The sequence below is a fragment of the Amphiprion ocellaris genome, chromosome 10 (assembly GCF_022539595.1).
Source record: "Amphiprion ocellaris isolate individual 3 ecotype Okinawa chromosome 10, ASM2253959v1, whole genome shotgun sequence".
Lineage (NCBI taxonomy): Eukaryota > Metazoa > Chordata > Actinopteri > Pomacentridae > Amphiprion > Amphiprion ocellaris.
This window is the reverse complement of record NC_072775.1, coordinates 32,735,475-32,757,098: the sequence shown is the minus strand read 5'-3', so window position 1 is coordinate 32,757,098 and position 21,624 is coordinate 32,735,475. Positions and strand designations below refer to the sequence as shown.

Below are 21,624 nucleotides of genomic sequence, written 5' to 3'. Positions count from 1 at the left end.
GATGCCATCATAAAACTTCAAGCATTTATCAAGCACATTCTGCAGTATAAAAATACAGTTTCGCCTCAATTTGAGCTTCTACAGACTGGCAGAGTATACTGCTATATATGTTGTGACCGATTACTGCAGCTATACATTGGCTTGTTTGTCAAAAATCAATGATTACACATTTTTACCTCATTGTTAACACATTTGTGGGATCTTGTACCACAGTCTCCCAAATCAAAATCATCTTATTTCCTGAATTAGCTGCATGCTGCTGCTGGGATTATTCCTCATTGGTGACTTTTGACACAACAACCTGAAAGTTGCTGAGGAAAGTTTTCAGCATAAAACAGATCATTCATTTTGCGGCCACATAATGATGAAATCATGTCCCGCTGTCAATTTTCAACTAGTGAATGCACTGATGCAATAAGTTGAAACCTAACTTGTCAGATATTGTCTCTAGCTTTAGCCTGAGACAGAGAAGTCTGACACATTAATGCCACCCATCTGATATTGTGTAGGTCCCTGTTGTACTTCCATGTCTGGAATCAGGAAGAAGAATCTTTATTTAGGTCAGAAATATAACTAGGATAGGAGCCATGAGGAGCCCTAAAAGTAATCTGTAAAATTTAGAAATCTGCCCTGAAACATGCAGGAAGTCAGTATATAGAGGCTGAAACAGGAGTGATGTGTTTATGTGTCTCAGTTATGGTTAAAAGATGGTCCATCATTTTGAGATCTGGGAACTGTGGAGGCTGGTTCAACATTTTGGGCTCTTAGTCGTGCTCTTCCAGTTTTTCCTGAGCAGGTTTTATAGGTGGATTGTCAACCTGGTTGATTATTATGATGAAAATTTGACATTGTACCAGTTATTGTATTGGTAAATTATCGAACGATTGATAAATTAAATATCTCAGGTGGGATGCAGCCTCCTCTTTCTGTCTGTCTTCACTCTGTGGTCTCAGAAATGTGTCTCAAGCAGCAAAAAAACTGTACAAGAAACACAAGCTGTTGCCACAAACCAGGAAGTTAGCTTCTCTCACAGTGGCTAAGGCTACGCTAACGGCTAGCGGCTAAGTTAGAAGGCAGCCACAGATTAACCTGAAACAGATTCTAGGAAACAATCTCAATTGAGCCCACATAAACAGACTTTACATATGCAGTCATAGTCACCTTTATTAATGAAGAACCCACGTTATGAATAACAGGTTCTCTGCTATCACACGCTGTTAAAATATTACATGCAATGTATATAATATAAGCCAAATAAAACTTATCAGCCTTGCCAGGTTTCCAATAACTGGCATCAGTATCAGTCGATAGTCAGGACCAAAGGTTTCCCAGCAGAACATTGAATTGTAATAATTACTGTTATTCACTTTACCTTTCAGCGGTTTTAAAGTCGGTGCAAGAACACAAGAGCAGATCAGTACAGTTTCATATGCCAACATCATAACTTCAAAATCTGCTGCATTTTTCTTTCCAACATTCGTCTGATGGAATGTTGATTAGATACACTTTCCTTTTTGTGCATTAACCTACTTTTGAGATATCCTGGAGCCACGTACCAAATGCTAATTTGTGGTTTTCAACCAAAGACGGTGAGGTCAAACCTCATCTGTCAACATTTCCTGAACAGGAAGTTAGCTTTCCTCCCTGTAAGTCACTTTGAACAGATCCGCTCATTTTCCTAAACAGGTGCTTTGGTATGAACAGAAACAAATGACTAAAACAAAGATGTATTGTTGGAGCAAGGAAGGAAGTTTCAACCCAAAGCCCTTTAGTGGATTGCAGGCTTTAAAATCCACCAATAATTTACAACCTTTCATTCTGAAGTGTTTGACTTTTTATAGCTACTTCAGTGTGCAGAATTACTGTAGGTATGTGCAGAGTTTATGGACTTGTTATGGTTATATGGAAACTTTTTGTCATTTCCTACTGTGTCTGGTTTGTTGCTCTCAAAGTTCACCAACAAAATTCAAATCTAGTTCTCTGAACTCCACGCATGTTTCTGGACCTGTTTTTTTCCTCCAGTTATGCTTTCGCTACAAATAAAAGTCCTGCCCCTCTATGGAAACAGACAACTATGTCTAGAAGCAGAGAGAACTCAGGAAAATCTTCTGTATGCAACAGTGCAAGCTTTGTATAGGCAGTTGTAGTGTGTAATTTGTAAAACACAAAAAGCATTCTGTTTGGGATGCATTGGTTGTTTAAGGCCAAAACTGTAAAAAAATATATGTATATATAGCTTGGAGGCAGCAGGAATCCCTTCAGTTGCCCTGAGTTGACTCGTAACAATGGAAGGTTGTTGTGGTGTGTTGTTTCAGTGACATCACAGATTCACATACCAGCCACGGTCTGTTTATAATCTGGTCTGCATTATCTGAACGTCTTGCTGCTACGGCTGCCAGCAGCTAGAAGACGAAGAAGAGCACTTTCACTCTGAATGAGGAATGTGTGCGACTGTGTGTGACTGTACTGAAGTGCTGCTTTGGCTTAATATGAACTCTGTGCAGTGATAGTTCCACTTTGCATCATTAGATTATGTGGTTATCAATGCATTTTGTCCTTGTGGATCGGCAGGGAATGTGTTTTGCAGCTTTGACAGAAAGCTTCTTTTTGTGCTGGGAAAATTAAACATTTGTCCTTTGGGGATTTTTGTGGCATAAGAACTTGAGGGAGGCAGTTTGATTATTTGGAACATCTACTTACTTGATTATGCAATAGATTTTGACAGCATGTCATTGTCTTTAGAAGAAGATGGAGATCACGTAGTTTAAGGTGTTTATTTTTGCAATCTTTGAAGCATTATTCTCACTTTACTGTCTGCACCGGCTAACCATGATGGTGAGATGTGGCTGAAATCTCACAATTACAGCATTTTAGATATTGAAAACGTGCAACTGATTTACACAAAAAAAAAGTTTTACAAGAATCCTCGTCGTCATGTTTTACTCACATACCACCGTAAAGAAATTGTAGTGACGAGGGCTGTTCAGAGACAATTTCAAACATCGGGATTAGGGCCGATCAGTTGGCAGGAACCAAAGCCCGATGTGTTGTTTACACCCGCTGTCACATTGCAAAATTTTGAATAATTCTCTTAATTAATGCATCATCATCAAAGAATAATTCATTGAGTAATAAAACTAATTTACCATAGTGGACATTTGTCTTGTCCTGGTCAATCCCGCTTTGTCTTAAGCATACAAATTCTGGCTGGAGACCATTAAGTGTCACAGAAGGCTTTGTCATGGTGGCCCATTATTTAGCTAAACCTCCACAATGCTCTCTGCTTCTTAATATACAAACCGGCCTGTACTCTGAGTGACGCTTCCTGGGGTCGCTACAGTATTAAACGGTTAGAGGCTCCACCTGGTGGCAAAACGAGGTACTCCAGCGAATCTATTAATTAGGAAAATGGTATCATACCAACAGACACTAAATAATTAATGACTTGGATTTGATCAGCAAAACAAAAAAACTTGATGAGGACATCCCTTGTAGTGTCATAAGGAAACATCTCTGTAAACCAGACTTGGTTAATTATACTTCTGTTTTACCAGAGCTGTATTTGGAAAATATAATAATTATGAAAAACAAACATTCTAGTTGTAGTCTCTGCACTGAAACCTGTAGATTGATACCCACAGAGAAACCCACAAACACCAGTTGGCCAGAACTTAAATCGGTTAAACTGAATAATAATCAAAGAGGACCTATAAAAGAGCAATTTTTCTGCACATATTCAGCATGATAGCACAAGTTTTCCTATGCTTTTCATGTTGGAATCAAAAGCATCATTGACTCTTATGTAATATTAATTTATTTTCAGTGATAGTGCTTTTCTTGTGTGAAATCCCCCACTGCGTTTATTCTCTTCCTGTGCCAGCCTGGCAGAGCAGCACTGTGGTCCACCACAGTCTACATCAAGAGCGCTAACGAGGCCACAGAAAGACGTTGGCCTGCTTCACTGTATTCTACATTTCCTTTGTTCGTCAGTGTAATATTTCTCCAAAAAGCTGGAAAGAAACTCAAGCTTCTTATGGAGGAATTTCACGTCAGCAAACAGTTCAACAAGCTTAAATGTCATTACTATGTTTACTCACTGAACAGTATTACACTCCTTTGATTTGATGTAATGTTCAAAACACGTATCATCTCATGTGAGACATTTATCTTTATACGTGCAGAAAATTCAGCAGTTTTGAGCATCAGTTTTCCTCATCGTTCTTCATAATGACGGCTCCCAGCGTTTGACATTTTAAGCCTCTTTCATAACCTTTTTCAGCTTCACAGTCCCTCTTAATCTCAGACATACTGACACACACACACACACACACACTTTTCTCTCTGGACTCTCGCATATGCCGACTGGCGAGCGCAGACTTTCATCTATGATAACGTGTAATGAAAGCACTGCCATCAGGTCGTTCCAACTTAAGTCCACATATATGTTAACCTTAACACCTGGCACCCTGCTCACACTCCTTTTATGGTCCGTGGACTGGTGTTATTTTGAGCCAGCCGCCTTCCCAGCATTAGTCTGGTGATTGTCCTGTGAACTGGACGGCTCAGAGTGTCTGTGTGATGATGAACACTGACTAGCAGTCGGTAAACATTTGCTGCAGGAGCACTGCAGGCTGAGACGGCCTCTCAGTGTATTGCTGCTCCTCAGTTCTGATTGATTTGTTTACTGTCTGAAAATCAAGTCATTCTGATTACTGTGATAAAGCTGCTCTGTCTCAGCCTGTTGCAACCAGATCTGGTAGTCGCTGCTTGTTTCTACCTCTTGGCTTCATGCCGGCGATGATGAAATGCTTCTTTTCAGCTGATTTTATGAGTTTTAATTACCTGTTTTCAAGAAAGACCAGGAGAGAACAAAAGGTTTTCTTTATCTAGAATTCCTCAGAATATCAGTCAATCAATAATTAATTAATGTCCATTTTTCAGTGTCTTGGTTAAGTCAATTTTAAGCACAGAAAATTGGTGTTTGTTGCAAAATAAGCATATCTTCATTAGCCGCTCATTCAATGGAGTGTTGTCCTGGTAAACATGGGCTTGTTTCCTGTATAAAAACACTGTTTGGAAGCCATTAACTGCTACAGAGGTCTCTGTCATGGTGGTCCATCCATTGCTAGCTAAACTCCCACAGTGCTGTCGGCTACGATAGCATTGAGGGGAGTGAACTTCCTTTGTCCACAGCAATCAAAACTCAAACAAAACAAAACTGGAAAAAACAATCACAAAACTGTTCACTTGTTTTTCAACATTAGCATTCCTGCTGTTTTTTGTACTTGCCAACACGGAACCGCAGTTAGACCTAGCATTCGCCTCCTGGTGTTGCTACAGTGCTAGTCTTAGCCAGTTCATTCGACTGTATGATCCAAATCCTCGGCAAACCTTAAAACTTTCAGCACATTAGGCTGTTTCTCAGAGGTGGTTGTTGTTGTTGTTGTTTCAGGCTGCAAAATGAATTTTGAAAAGTGTTAAATGCAGATAGCAGAAGGTGAGACAAGAGCAAACAGTGAAAGGCTTCACCTGGTGGTGCAATTAGGCACTACAGCTAGTCTTAGCTTCATGCATGTCTCTCATCTTCTGTTTTATCAGCTTATATATATTTTTAATTGGTTAAATTAACAACAATTAAACAATCACTAACACCCCTAATTAGAATGTCACCACCTTACTTTGAATTCAAGCACTTTTATTCACTGTTGGCTGCCAAACTACCTCTCAACTCAACTGTGCAATAAAAGTAATTCCTGGCCCACCAGCACCCCTCCTTTAAGATTAGAATTAGTTCTATTTTTACACTGTACTTAGACTTAATACCCTTTCTTCGAATTATCAGCGAATTTGCACCTTTATTGTAAATATCAACAATTCAGGCACTTTATTTCTTCAACCAGCACAATTTGCACGTTTATTGCATTTTCATGTGTGCACTGATTCCCTTGTGTTTCTTGAGTTTAACATGAGTTACTGAATGTGGGCTACTGGATATCTTGAATTTCCCCACGGTGCTGAATAAAGTATCCATCCATCCATCCATCCATCCATCCATCCATCCATCCATCCATCCATCCATCCATCCATCCATCCATCCATCCATCCATCCATCCATCCATCCAATCAAATGGTGAAAGTACACCAGTCATTTTAACACTAACACAGCACTGAAACACAAAATGTATCAAATTTAACCATGTAATTTTTCAGAAATTAGGATGAATCTAGTCTTGAAACTTCTTAAATAAAAATAGATCTCTGCGTGCCCCCTAACATCAAGTCCGTCAGTGTTGTAGCAAAATTTAATTTGTACTGGGATGAACTATATTTGCAATGTGACAAACAATTGTGTCACAAATGTTGCAAACAAGTCCGGGCATGACTGTTATCAGAGCACATAACAGACCTGACCATGAATATGTTTACTACTATTTTGTTATGGTACGTGATTGTGTTGTGACCAGTGTCAAACACTAAGGTCTAATAACACCGAGATCGTGAGGAGCCTCTGTTGTCTTCATGAGAAAGACAAAGCTGTGCTGTGTGAAGGACAGATACTATTGTAAGTCTGCATTTGGGTCAGACCCAGAATTGGAGGACCTTTTACGTCCCACCCATCAAACTTCAAATAATCCATACAAAATACTAAAACATTCATTCAGTTGTTGTGTAAATTTACTTGTCCTGAGACCAAATTTTTATTCAAAAACTTGGAGAAAAGATTATTTGAAATTTTTTAAAAAAATACCAAATAAGTCTGGAGTTCCCCCTAAAATGCCATTTTTCTCTGTCCCACCCTCTGATGACCAAATTGAATCTTAAATAAAACTGTTAAAATAAAATGTAAATCTCCCTTTTTGGTATTATTTTTTTCACTGATGTCTCTTGTAATTGTGGGAGCCTTTTTTAAATCAAGATAATATTTTAGACAATAATTTTTATGCATGGAACGTGTCCCACAACAACCCTGCTAGCATAACCTTTTAAGCTGGTAGAAGAAGAAGAAAACGGTGAATCACATGAAACGCTGGAATTAACATCATCAGTTTTCCAGCAGAATGAGTAGAGCAAACCTAGGTTCTCTCTTCTATTTTCCATATTTTCAAAACATTGTCAACCCTGAGTGAATGTCTCACTCTATTCATGCAACCCTGTTATGCATATTATCAGGAAAAGACAAATTTGTTTTCCTTTCTTTTTTTAAACTTTTTTCCAGCAGTAATTTTGTCCTCTTGGTCAGCAGTAACAGCTAAATATCCAGCTTCTACTCCTAGAAAAAGCTAACATTAGCATTGATAGCAACCCTGTTACTGTGATTACAGTAGGGTTAGCAAACAAAAAAAATAAAACATGGAATAAAAATTGTACCACTGATGTGGAAGCTGAGCCAATTAAGCCTTTCATAGTTTATTACCTATTATTGATGAATATGTAGTAGAACATTGTAAAAGAGAAATTTGAAGCCCAAATGTCCTCCAATTGTGGAATGACGCATTCGTTGTCTGAATCTTGGTCAAATCTCCGAACACGAGCATGGTGTCGGAGCTGGAATATTCACTCTGTGTTTCCCTTCATTATCATTCACTGTTGCTCCTTTTGTTCTTTAATAAATTACAAAGACAAATACCGTTGTGCCTCGACTGTTTTCCCTATGGCTCATCCAGATTTTCCACAACAGTCAGCTCAGAACATTCTGCCAAGAAAGCAATGCTAGTTTTAATTCTGCTTCCTGTACCTGCTGTAGTCACGGCTGTCTGCAGAGAGGCTGCTGGTTTAGCTGATCCGGCTGTTAGTCACGGTGATATGATATTCGTTTCATATCAGGGTGTGTCAGGCATGTGTGCCGTGGTTCAGCCCGACTAATAACTGCAGCAACTGGTATCATGTTCAGCATGTGGCTCCTCCAGATCCTCAGGTAGCCAGTCCCACTGTACAATCCTGGTAACTGGGTTAGAAAACCAGGTTAAGCCCCCATTCTGAGTGCAAGAATCCTGATTAACCTTCCTTTGCGATTCCTCTGAGGAATCTGTAGCTGTGTGAAGGGAACGTGTTGCTGCCTGCAGCGTTGGTTTTCGTCATATGAGCAAACTTGCGACATGTAATGGCAACATAAAGCAGCTCCCTGCAGCGAGGATTACGTCCTTCCATAATGTTCACTGTGTACTTTCTGTGCAACTCAGAGGCTCAGCGTTAACAGCTTATCAGCAATACCAGAACTGGTGAAAGCTGCTGGATTTGTTTTTCTCTTTTGTTATCTGTGCCAAAAGGTCATGGAGTCACTGTTTGAATGAGAGTAGAGATGGAACTGAATGTGAATCCAGCTTTTAGAATCCCAGTCCTTTTGAATCCCCTCTCGAATCCTTGGAACTACTGGGGAATGAAAACAACTGTCTGATGTAACAAATCTACAACTCTGGGCCTTTTTTGTTTGTTTTTTTGGCCTCCTGTCACATTTTTCCTCACTTTGAGCTCCAATATAAAATCTGATCCACTCTTTTGGAGACTCAAGTGATATTTAAGTTAGAATTATTATATATATTTACTCATGACATTCAATTTATGCATTTATTTATTACGTAATACCCTCTTAAAGAGCTGTATATGTAATTATTCTGCATGGTCCCTGTCAAACAGACAAATAAAGTAAATTTAATCATTTTAATGCCAGAACATGCCACAAAAATATATATTTTTACAGCTCACTGAGTTTTCACAGTTTCCATCTATTGTGAAAATCACAAAATTGAATCTGCTCTCAAGGAAACAAATGTTATTAGTTTATAATTTTTTAAAAAAGCTTTAGAGATGATGCTTTCTGACAAAACTGACTCAAAACCTGCAAAGTTTCACTTCAAAAATATTATAGTTTTGCAGAATGTTTGTGTATTTCTCACACATTTTTATCAGAAACCACTAAACATTCGGAATTATCGCTCTGACTTGACATTTGGGAGTTAAATTTGGCTGATTTTCTCATTGACAGGAGCTTTTTTTTGGTACGTTTTAAACTCGAAACAGCACTATTTTTTCTTTTTCTTCCTCTTTTTTTGCCTTTCTTATCTTAAATCTAAATCAGACTTCTTCTCTGTCTTTCAGTTGCTGGACATCAATTGGACGGGACTCACAAACATGTTGGACATTCCTGGTGTCAAGTAAGTAACTCAGTGTGACAATTTATACTTCCTAAAAACTGTCCCTGTGGTTGCTGACAATTGAATCGTTCCAGATGGGATTTCAAGCAGTGTTCCGCTTGTGGTAGTTTCATACATTCTGCAGAAAAATCGAGGAGCAAGTTCCTGTATCTTCCACTTCAGTTTCTGAATTTACGTTTACTGATTTCAAAAAGCTATATTTGTACGTTTACTGATGCAGGCTGCTAATACAAAACCACTTTCAGCAAGTTAGACCAGCACAGGGTGTAGCTCTCCTGCTGGGTTTAATTCCATGTTGTTCTGGGTTCCAGGCTGGTATGTATGCAGTTTTTTAAACACATTCTGTTTCAGATTTGCAAGAAAAACAGTTTCTAGTTGCTCTGTTTTGACACGAAAGCCAGATTGCTCACAAAGCTGGTAAAAGATAGGAAAATGAAAGATCCTCCTGCAGAAAAAGACTCCAAACCTCCATTTAATGTTGAACATCAAGCAGTTTCTGGCCGTTTTTTCTGGGCCACTGTGGACTCATTTTTCCTGCAATAGAAAATCCTGCACCTCTATGGAAACATAGAACCATGACTAAAAGCAGAGAGAACTCAGGAATGTCTTCTTTGCCATGTGACACAGTTAAGGGCAAAAAAAATGTAAAACCTCGAATCAACATGTACACCATTTTTCCAAGTACTTACCAAAGTTGTGTTACGATACTTGAGGAAATGTTGGCTCCACATAAACACAGCCTGCAGTTCAGCTGAAAAGTCCCTGAAGTTTTACCACAACACCATCAGTTGTACGCAAGTCCCTCATGACTTCTCAGTTGTGCCAAGGATTTTTGTTTTGTATGGAATCCGGTCAGAGCGAACGCTTTATTTTTGGCAAATTTTCAAATAAGACACGTACAATAAAGCGATTTTAATAAATAATTAATAATAAAGTAATACATTTTGATAAAATATGACAATTAATCTTAGATTTGGTTTGGTTTTTTGGCTGTTGGTTCAAGGACTATAGCAAATTAGAAAACCTGATGATTCATTGTGATTTTAAAGCTAAAATGGAAGTTCAGACACTTAATGACGTCCTCTGTAAATATCACAGAGCAAAGGTTAGTATCTTAAATTCAATACAAACTTTTTGGGTGGAAATTTGGAATGTTCATTGCAAATTTTTAATAGCACACATTAAAATATTTTTTGTTGATGAAACTAAATTTGATGGCCTTTAGGAAGGAAATTTGGTAGATTTTTTTATGAATAAAACAACAACAGTTGCACTTACAAACTTCTAATTTCCCACATTTATAGCTTATGAAGTGCTAACAGCTTTCAGGGATGCGATATTACAATGCATACAGTTGTTTTTGTTCATTTGCAACTAGTTTCACTCATAAACAAACTACATTCCGGCATCCACATGCTGCAGAAAGAGGTTCAGTCAGATAGAGTAGCTGCTGAAATAAAATAGGCAACTTTAGCTTTGGATTGGATGGAAATCACTGACTGTCACTGGAGGGTAATTTGAAATGTCCCACCTCATTCAGAGAAGTAAGCAAAGTCAGAAACAGTATTAGTGTAGCGTGCGTGTCACTTGTTTTTGTGCATCTGCTGCACCAGTTTATTATGTTGGTAAAAAGACTTCCAACACACACACACACACACACACACACACACACACACACACACACACACACACACACACACACACACACACACACACACACTCTCACAGCTTGCTTTGATAATTGTGACCAGAGAGAGCTGCTTTTTAGAGAGATGTGATGCCTTCACACAGTGTGTTATTATTATTTCAGAACACTTGATGGGTATTTTATTCACATTTACGGATTTATAAATTATATTTCCTTGTTTCTTGTGAAAAGTTGAGGGGACACATTGCATTGTGGGAGTATTTCAGGCTCAGAATAGGCTGGATTGAAGTTTTAATAAGGGTTAGCTTCGGCAGGCTCTAACTGAAACCTGCTTTTCAATGCAAATGTTGGGCACATTATCAGAGCCCGAGCACATGAATTTAAAATCCACATTCAAATGAAATCCACAGTTTGCTTAACATGTTTCATTTTTTGCCCTGTAATCCACTGACCAAGAGACACCTTGACAGATGAAAACCGAGCTTTATTCTGTGCTATTAAATGCTGGTGACTCCCAAAAACACAAATTCAGACTCCCAGGAAACCCAAGGAAACAATCCTGTCTCTGAATTACTCCAGTATTACAGCAATCTACTAAGCTGGTTTGGCAAAATGTGACTCAACGGACTTTTTGTTTTTGGTATTTTTGGGGTTTTGAACTTGCATCCCAACAGGACTGACGAGACGTTCAGATCAATGCAAAGTTTCAATCTTTGGAGGTGATTGCATTATCTCTTCCAAAGCAATATCACTTTTGTTCTGATTAATGAACATAAATTTAAACAATTTGGTACGTTTCCACCCTAAAAATACACAGATTTAGATCCTGAAAAGTTAAAGACCCCATAGACGAAAATCCTGTACCTTGCTGACAAGTCTGCATATTGTTATTTTAAACGCTGTTACACAGAGAAATTAGTCTTTTAGGGATTAAATCAGTGATCAGGGAGGCACTTTAAAACTTAGACTCCATCTTTGTTTCTTTGTTTTACGCTGTGAGAAGACCTGTCTTCCTTGTGCTGCCCATCTAAGAAGTTTTGCGTTTGTCTGTTGAGCTCATTGAAATGAGCAATATGGCACCCAGGTTGAGGTTTGCTGCCAGTTTTACCTCAATGCAAACTGTTGCCAGCTGCAAAAAAAGTAAAAAATTGCCCAAAATACGTTTAGACCCTGAATGGCTCACATCAGAAATTATTACCTTTTTGCTTTTTGAACTATAAATCTGTGAATATTCATTATTTTAGTTGTGAAAACTTTGTCAGTTTGGTAAAATTTGAATGTGTGGTGCGGTCATACCACTTCAAACCAGTATGTTAGAAGAAAGCATCCAGAGTTCTCCTTTTTACAACTGCCCGTTTGTTTTTCAGTGTATTCCAAAGTTTGAGCTGTAAAATGAGTCGTAACACAGCTTGTTCAACTTCTGTTTTTACTGCACATTTGCACATTATTGATTCACACAGAAAAAAAAGTACAGACACTAATTAAAATTGTCGAGTTATTAACATTGCTCTACCTGTGTCTTCTTTTTGTACCAGAGGCAAATATTCACTTAAAATTAGATTTTTATGTCAACTGCAATAGAAAAATATCTAAACAGCCTAACCCTCAGGACCCTAAAACCCACCAGCAGGTTTAAAAAGCATAATATCTTTAAAGAAATCACTAAAATGGCACCACTTCTCCCAGCTGGACACTGTACAAAACAGAAAGAATTGTCAGATTTTCAACTTTCAGATGGTGCTTGAACTGCTCATCTGTGGTGTGGCGTTACTTTAAATCGTGATATTAAAAGCACTTTATTGTACATGTTTCATTGTAAAATTTGGTAAATGTAAACTGTTTTCAGTGAAAAGAAAAAACAATCTGCACTCCTTGGTGCAACCATGTGTGACCAACAGTCGTGACAAAAGTTCAGGGACTTCTCAGCTGAGCTGCAGGCAGTGTTTTTACGGAGCAGATGGGAAACAAATATGGAAACTTATTAGACATTTAAATATTTATAGTATGTAGAACCACATTTTTTTATTGGTAACATCTGTGGCAACTTTGGAAAATGTTGTGCTTGTAAATTCTGTTTTGTTTTTTTCAATCATTGTAAAATATATAATCCAAGAAAATCAGCTTTCATTTTTCCTTTTTTATAATTTCTGACACTATAACTTTGTTATACCACACAGATCACATTTCAGAGTTCTCTCAGCTTCTAGTCACGGTTTTTCTGTTTCCATAGAGGTTCAGGACTTCACATCGCAGGAACAAATGAGCCCACAGTGATGAAAAATTTGACAGAACTAAAAAAAAAACACTGCATCAAGTTCGGAGAATTAAAGCAAGAAACTACTAGGAAGCTCTTCCAACATTTTTAAATGCTTGTCAGAATTATCACCCCTGAAGCCGAGCCCTCAGAGCCTTTTTGTGTTCAGTATGATGAGGAAATGAAGCTTAGAAGGTCCGATCCCGGTGGACTCTCAGGCTGAGTGGCCTGCCAGGCTCTCGGGCTCTGCAGCTGAAACCATTACATTAACCACCGGATCACAGAATGGATTATGACCTTTACTTTTCCCCGCTAAGTGTTGGTATTTTTAGTAACATGATTATGAAAAGGAGATTCGCCGCAGACAGTGATGTGATGTTGGGGTGGATTCAGGAGAAGCATTTTACAGACGGGACTTCATTCACTGCTTGAGGAGGCGTTTTCCAGTTTTTATGTTTTAGAGCTCTTTGTTGCACATTAAAGTGGAAAATGACGCCTGCCAAACCCAGTCAACTGGCCACCATTGGTCATTCCTGTACAGTGGAAAAGATGATTCAGCAGAAATATACACACAATGAAAGCTTTATCACTACACACGCTCCACTTTGGTTGTTGTTTTTGTGTTTGCCAATTGGTTACCTTTAGATCCCTACAAGTTTTCAAGCTGTCACATACATATTGAAGTCAAAGCATGGCATGGTCCAAGTTAAAGAAAGAACTGTTGCCTTTGTCATGATTTCTACAGTAGTTTTAAAGCAGGAAACTGGTACTCTTTGTCCTCTTTAAGTTTAACAAATCACCGTTGCAGCCCACCCAGCTGTTTTTTGTTTTTTTTCAGGGCAGCTCCAAAGTACCTTCCCCAGGGTAGTTACTTTTTTAGGCCGTCTTTAAATGCATAACAAATTCCTGCAGTGGAAATCAGCATATTGTGGTGTTTCACTAAAAATTATGAATCTCTACCCCATGGTGGCACCAGAGGAAAGGTCAGGGGAACAACAGACATTCAGATTTATCCTCTGGGAGCCATGAATCCGTTCAGTCTCCATTTTCTTACACTTAAGCGTGTTTGGGTCCCTCTTCCAAGCAACATTTTCCATCTCTTCCTGGATGATTCCAATGCGATCCCAGGCCAGATGAGATATGGAATTCCTCTAGTAAGCTCTGGGTCTACAACAGTCTCCTCCAGGTGGACATGCTGTCATTGTAATCAGATGCCCAAACCACCTCAGCTGGCTCCTCTCAACATGAAGGCTTCACTCAGAGCTCCCTCCAGATGTCCAGGCTCCTCTAAAAGACCAGCATGGAGTCATCCCCAGGTGTTCCCACCACCTGCTGGGTTAGGTGTAGGAGTCGGGGGCAATGTAGGCCTTCTTGGCAGTCCCTCCAGTCATTCTTAAGATTTTTCAGTTTGGTGCCAAAGTGCTGCATGCACCAATCAGGCATAACATTATGACCACCTGCCTAATATTATGTTGGTCTCCTTTATGCTGCTAAAACTCCACTGACCCAGTGGGGCATGGACACAGGACCACTGGGGATGTCCTGTTGCACCAGTGAATTCTGTGGGTCCTGTGGGTTACAGGGTGGAACCTACCTAGATCAGACTTATCCTGGACCATCCCACAGATACTCAGTAAGATTTGGATCTGGGGAGTGGTGAACCCGGGTGAACACCTTAGCTCTTTCGTGTTCCCCAGGTCACTCCTGAGCAATTTTTATGGTCTGTCGGGGTGCATTGTCCTGCTGAGGATGGGAACTGGTATCAAGGACTGCTGTTGCCATGGGAGGTTGGGGGGTTGCTTGACCTGCAGTGTTTAGATGGGTGGTACATGTCAAACATCCACATGAATGTCAGGACTCAAGATTCGAACAACATGATCGATGTTATTCACTTCACCTGTTTTTCACGTCCTTGAAGTTTTGTTGGGCCCTGTGATAGTCTGGTGACCTGTCCATGGTATACCGTGGTAATGGTGTACACTTTTATAGCACCTTTATGCCTTATTGGTACTCAAAGTGCTTTACAACCCATTCACACACACATTCACACACCAATGGCAACAGAGCTTCCATGCTTTTTCCATGCAGGGTACCTGCCTCCCATCTGGAGCAACTTAGGGTTCAGTTTCTTGCCCAAGGACACTTTGGAATGCTGGGGATCGAACCGCCAACCTTGCTATCAGTGGACAACCCACTGCAGTTGCCCTTAAGTCAGCTGTGATAGACTCCAGCTCCCCCTTCACCCTACAAAGGATCAAGCGGTGTATCGATAATGTATGGAAGTTTTATTGCACCTCCTAGCCCAGTTTATACATAAAACACTTCTGACACAAAACCCTAAGGAGGTTAACTCCCCTCCCACACTGCTAACTCTGTTACTCCTCCTGTAATAGTTTCCTGTTGTTTTTCTGTGTGTTTGTTTTCAGTAGAGAAACTCTCTGCGGTTTTCAAAGGACTCCACCCTGAGAAATGTAGCTTTCCTCGTTCAACAAGTTTGAAGGAAATCACTTGTGTGTTCTGCTGCAGACCTGCACTCGCCCCACCCTCCTCTTTCTTTCTCTGAATACGAGGACACTCATATTTCCTCAGTCGTATTTGCATTTTGCCCTGAAACAGCAGGAGAACCTGAAGTCACCCTCAGCTGCTCACTTTGTGAATAGCAGCCACACACAGAGTTCGTTCCAATACAAAAACAGGCTCCTTTTATAGGCATGGTGGGATGTGTGGAAACCTCAGTGGGTGTTTTTAATGACAGGACAGGCAGCAGACCTGCAACCATGGTCGTGGTTATGTGCTCAGTGAACAAGCAGTTCAGGACTCAGCACATCAACACAAAAACCAACTGTGCATTCGCGGGAAATCCCGGAGTAAAACAGACCCAGAATTAGCTCCTGCAGGGGGGATTTATTCCAGTAGTGAAGCTGCTGAAGGTTCTCTGATGCAGGATGCTGCTGCCATCTAGAGGTGAAACAGCAGCAAATATCCATAGCAATTTCTTTGTGTATCACTTTCCGTGCAACACGTGCAGCTCAAACTGCTTTAATATTAAAAATAACATAAAATACAGCATAATTATGAATATGAACTTGGAGCATCGGTGGAGGAATTTCCGGTTTTCAATTTGGTTTTGGTTTAGGGCAGCCAGAAAGCAGCAGTAGAGGATCCTGATGGGTTGAAGGCTGCAGGGAATTTTGGATTTTAGTGAAATTTAAGGTTAAGTGCTTTGCATACAAGTAGAAAGACTGGATAAGCTGCAGCCTCTTAATGGCCTATAGGGAGGGTTACAATACTCCAAAGCGTTATTGAGTTTGCTGCATCTTTCTTTTTCTTCTTTCTTCTGATATGAGTGAATGCCACCTTTGTTTGTGTTAGACATGAAGCCTAAATTAGAATCTAGAGAAACACTCACATTTGTGACCTCTTTTTTTTTAAATTATTGTTTGATTAATTGGACGATGCTTTTATTTTGAAAGGGTCTGTTCAGTGCAGCTTGAGTCACCCAGAAACACTGTCTCAAACAGTTTTAATTGGAAGTACTTTCAACCCACGACAAAGGACCTATAAAGCAGTTAGAGCTTATTCATAACAGTTTTAGATCCAGCTTTAACTTTATAAAATAAATAAATAAATAATCAAAGAAATTCAAGTTTCTTTATGATTTCATGCATTATAGCCACATTTTCAGCTGTGTCTCCTTTAAGCCATAATTGTGTTTCAATAGAGGTGCAGGACTTTATATTGCAGTGAAAACTAGTCAGAAACTGCAAAGATTCTTTCTCAAGCTCAAGTCTGTAAATGTGTTTATGAACTTCAGTATTTACAGTGATATGATGCAAAAAAAGTGTCTCTGATGCCGTCGATCCCTCAGATATTCAGGTTTTGTTGCTCGCTGCACCAAAAACTAAAACAAAAACATACAGTGAAGCAGTCTTTGTATTAATTTACACCCAAACTGTGTTTTTTCTGAATCTGAAGTCAGTTACTATAATGCAGCAGTCAGGATGTGGGAGCCATGTACACATCAAACACAAACTGAGCAGTGGACTCACACACCAGTGTCACCGTATCACATGTCAGTGTGCCTGAACAGCAGCTGGGATTTAGTATTTATATACATGCTGGTTGTTCAGTGAGGATTTGTCTTTCAGCCTGTTAGTCAGCACGTGAATCTCGTATAAATAGTTTTTGAAACCAAAGACGAACATGTTGGAGCACACTGGTCTGTGCACATGTAGAAAGCTGCAGACGTCAGAGCATCCAGCAGGTGAAAGCGAAACTAAACGAGTGAAGGCCGAGGTGAGATTCTAACTACCAAATGAGCCTCGTTTTATTCACCTCTCTCTCTATTTGTTCTCAGCGGTTTGTGTGACAGCATCATCCAGGACATCATCTACAGCTACCTGGTGCTGCCCAACCGCATCACCATCCCTCTGGTGGGAGAGGCCCAGCTGGCCCAGCTCCGCTTCCCCATTCCCAAGGTAACACAGCTGACAGCTGAGGCTGTGAAAAAAACCAGTCAAATAATAAACCTGGCAACGCAATGACATGTATTTTGGCAACAAAATGCCAAACATTCTCTGGTCCCTGCCTCTCAAATGTCATAGTTTGCTGCTGTTCTCAAATTGTCATATAGTGAATGTGAATAGTGAAAAGAATCGTCATTGTATTTCTAATTATTGGTGAGTTTCTTACGGATAATTCTGGTTCGGTTTCATCGCCTATTTACCATTAATGTCTATGTCATATCATATCTTATTGTGTCATATTTGATCGTAGCGTATCTTATCTTGTTGTATCTTTTCATGTCTTGTCTTGTCTTGTCGTACCGTGCCTTATCTAATCGTTTTGCACCTTTTCACATCTCATCGTATCTTACCTTAAGGTACGTTTCCAAAGGGTCCCTCAATTTCTTGCATGCCATTCATTGTTTGTGTGAAATGCACCACGTTGCATGCTGGTTGCGTTACAGCGAGTTTTGAGCTGCGTTGTGGTGAGTCTCCCCAGAGCTCATTTGCATAAAGCAGTTTGACTTCTACCTTATGCAAATGAGCAGAGCAGAGGTCCGACACCTCGTGAAACTTTTGTAGAACGTCCTAGCCAGCCATCATTGAACTAAAACAAGGACAGATTCAGCACTTTATTTCTCGCCTCAAATGCTTTTAAGAAATGCTTTTCGCTGAACTGTTTTCATAATAAAAGAGCAAGTTTGCGACCAAACCGTATTGGTCTGATGCTTTTACTGGGCTTAAGGGCAGAAGAGCTGAATGTGACCACCTAGTGGCCCACTAGGACACGCCCACCAAGCAGGCGGTACTCAGATGTGGTGCGTTTCCATTCGAGAAAAACACCCCTGTGGACATGTATTAATAGCTTATGTTATTTTGTCTTATCGTATGTTGTCGTGCATTATTGTATCATATATTGTTGTACCGTATCGTGCCGTATCTTACCGTATCGTCTCATTTTGGATCTTATCTTATGACTGAAATTTTGCCCCATTAGCTTGTGCTACCATGTTGGAGTTCCTTTGTAACATCACAGCTTTGACTCCCACTGCACTTCTTTTCACACAAAAATCTCTCTTCAGCATGAACTTTCAATCCCGTTTTTAATGAGAAATGATTCTCGTTTTACCTCTATTGCTACACAAGCTACCAAACGGTCTCTGAGTTGACCTGCAGACTGTTCTTTGTGCCAGTTTCACCCATGTTTGGTGTCAAATTTTGCCGTCTTGGAAAAAAGTCTTGCATCGTTGTTTCGCTCCTTCATTGCAAAAACAGTGAAGAAAAGGGTTGGAGTTAGAGTAGAGTAGTACAGATGATATGTAGGACGGTCCTACAACTCATCACCCACATCTCTGTTACCTGCAGGGCCTGCTGAGGATCCACTTCATCGAGGCTCAGGACCTGCTGGGTAAAGACAAGTTCCTGGGAGGGCTGATCAAAGGCAAGTCCGACCCGTACGGAGTCATCAAGGTCGGGACGGACCTGTTCCAGAGCAAAGTGATCCACGAGACGGTCCATCCGAAATGGAACGAAGTGTACGAGGTGAGCGACACAGTGTTCAACGCATGTTTAGCATCTTTTTTATTTCTTTCATTTAATTTTGACTTTCTACAGCTGCACCACAAACTAAAGACACCTTCAGTAAATCATTTCACTGCGGCACTGAGTGTTCAGACATCTGTCTTAAATAGGCCCATATTCACATGTTATGATTCAAAAAGTCACAATTTTTTAATATCAGTTAAATATTTGAATATTTGGTTCCACTGGATAAATAACATTATTGCTTAAACCTGAAAAAGCTTTTGAGAATTTGTCCTGGAAACTTCAAATTCTTATTGTTCTACAAGTGAACAGCTGTGTTTTTCACAATGAAGACATTTTACACAAATAACCATGTGTAAACGCACATTTACGGCAAAACAAATGGCTCAAATGTAGAGATTTAAAGTTTATCCTTTACATTTTAGAGAAACTGAAAGTCACAAGTAAGCAGGAAATCATCTTCATCGTCTAGTTTTTAAACAAAAATTTCTGGTGGCCAATCTAAAGCAACGTCTCTCCATGAGGTTTTGTCAGACTGCATTTTAGATTATTACCTGTATTTCTGGCTTAATTGGTGACCCAAAAAAAGTATTTTTTTCCCTGCATTTTTGTCAGAAACTCGCCAAAAACTTGACGCTGAAAGATGCAAAATATTGTTCCACAAAATGGGAAGTCATTGACTTGTTCCACATCGTGTTTTGGTCATGAGTTTATCTGTGTTTCCAGGCTTTGGTGTACGATTCCTCAGGACAGAATATGACGATTGAGCTGTTTGATGAAGACACCGATAAAGACGACTTCCTGGGAAGGTAACGCTGCTTTGTTGTTGTTTTTCAGCATTAATCCTGAACCTAAATAACTTCTAAATGAGGAATAATCAGGCCTCGGAGTTCTGGTGAACAAACACTGGATGATTTAATCAAATCTTAATCACATTTTTTGATCCGAGGTTAAGATTCTCTGAGCGTATTCTGAAATGATCGAATGAATATTTCATCAAAAATGCAGCCAAAATGCAAAACATCTTGTTTCAACTCCTGAAACATGAAGATGTGCAACTTTTCTGTGCGCTGCGTCAGTTCGAATTGAATATTTGAGTGTATTTTGGACTTGTGGTCAGAAAAAAATGCAACATTTGAAGACGTCACTTTGTTATTCTCACTGATGTTGGACATTTTACACTTCAAAGATGAATTAATTCCTGACTTCCTGAGATACAGGCCTAAGCAGCAGCTTGAAATCATTCAGATTTAAAGAAAACCTGACATCTGATCATTAACGGATTCTATATATTAAGGTTTTCATGTCAAGAATTTGTCTTAAATGTTGTGTCAGAGGATGTCAGGTTTGATGTACCAGACGACAGTTCTGAGCTTTTACACTGAATTCTCTGTCTGACTTTAATTTTCCACCATTAACTCTTCAACCAAATGTGCTGTGATGAGTCAGAATCCTTCTTAAACCCTCAAATGACTTCTAGAAACAGTAAACAGATGAAACCTCACTCTGACTGCAGCTGATTAATTATTTTTTCTGTAAAAATTCCAAACAGCCACCGTTTCCATAGTGAAGATTTGCAACTTGTCTGCGTTTCATGTGAAGAAAAATGAGTGTTTTTCATTTTTGGAACATTTGAAGACATCACCAGGATGCTAGGATGATAGTGATTATTATTTAAACGTATTTAAACAGAATTATTTTTGATTTTTTTTCCAGTCTGGGGATCGACGTGGCTGAAGTCCAGAAGGAACAGAAGGTCGATGAGGTGATCTGCATCTTTTCTCCTCTGAGCTGTTTTCATCTCGCTGCTGTTTTAATAAATCTAAAATTCATCACTCAGTCATTTCTCTTCACATATCATATATTTTGTCAGTGTTTGATCCAGCTCGTTGGTTGCTGCATTTACAAGATGATGCATGTCCGAGATTCCCTTGTTTAATTCTTTTGGACTTTCTGTTGATAAAATTAAAGTTTTTTCGGGCTTATACCTTCCCACACTTAATACTCAGCTCTTTTTTCTTTTTTTTTACTTAAATTAATTTTTTCCACTTAAATCAGAAATATAATTTTGACATATTTTTCATCTTTTCTTTTCTTCCAACCATGAAACATACATCAATCTATTGCATTAATGGTCACATTATATAAAATCAAATAACCTTGACATCAAATAAGTCATAAATTATGAATAAAATGATGTAAAATAAGAAAGATAATTTTTATAAATTTATGTAAATGTGTCTGTTCTTTTGACTAAAAGAAGAGACATTTCTGTAATTTTGAATTAAATATGATATAATGCTAAATAGACCATTTTGACAGTACAAAATATACCTTGCCATTTATGAACAGTCATTTAGAGGCTTTATTCCACCTTCATCTTTACAGAAATTATATTTGTTAAGTATTTTTAAAAAATACTCATCTTTTTATGAGCTGAGCATAAGCTGAATTGTTGTTGTGCTACAAAACTCTTTGTTAAAAAGGGGGGAAAAAGATATTTGTCATGACATATACATG

General features: G+C 39.1%; 1 protein-coding gene across 4 annotated transcripts in view; it reads left to right on the top strand.

The window, feature by feature from the left end:
- The window catches only part of LOC111563873 (extended synaptotagmin-2-like), a 70,557-nt gene that overhangs the window by 31,038 nt on the left and 17,895 nt on the right, over nt 1–21,624 (top strand). For all 4 annotated transcript variants that reach the window (XM_023263153.3, XM_023263152.3, XM_023263151.3 and 1 more), the window contains exons 8-12: nt 9,097–9,152; nt 17,412–17,532; nt 18,925–19,101; nt 19,831–19,913; nt 20,821–20,869. In XM_023263153.3, coding sequence (XP_023118921.2) covers nt 9,097–9,152; nt 17,412–17,532; nt 18,925–19,101; nt 19,831–19,913; nt 20,821–20,869 — 486 coding nt within the window. The remainder of the gene's footprint in view (nt 1–9,096; nt 9,153–17,411; nt 17,533–18,924; nt 19,102–19,830; nt 19,914–20,820; nt 20,870–21,624) is intronic.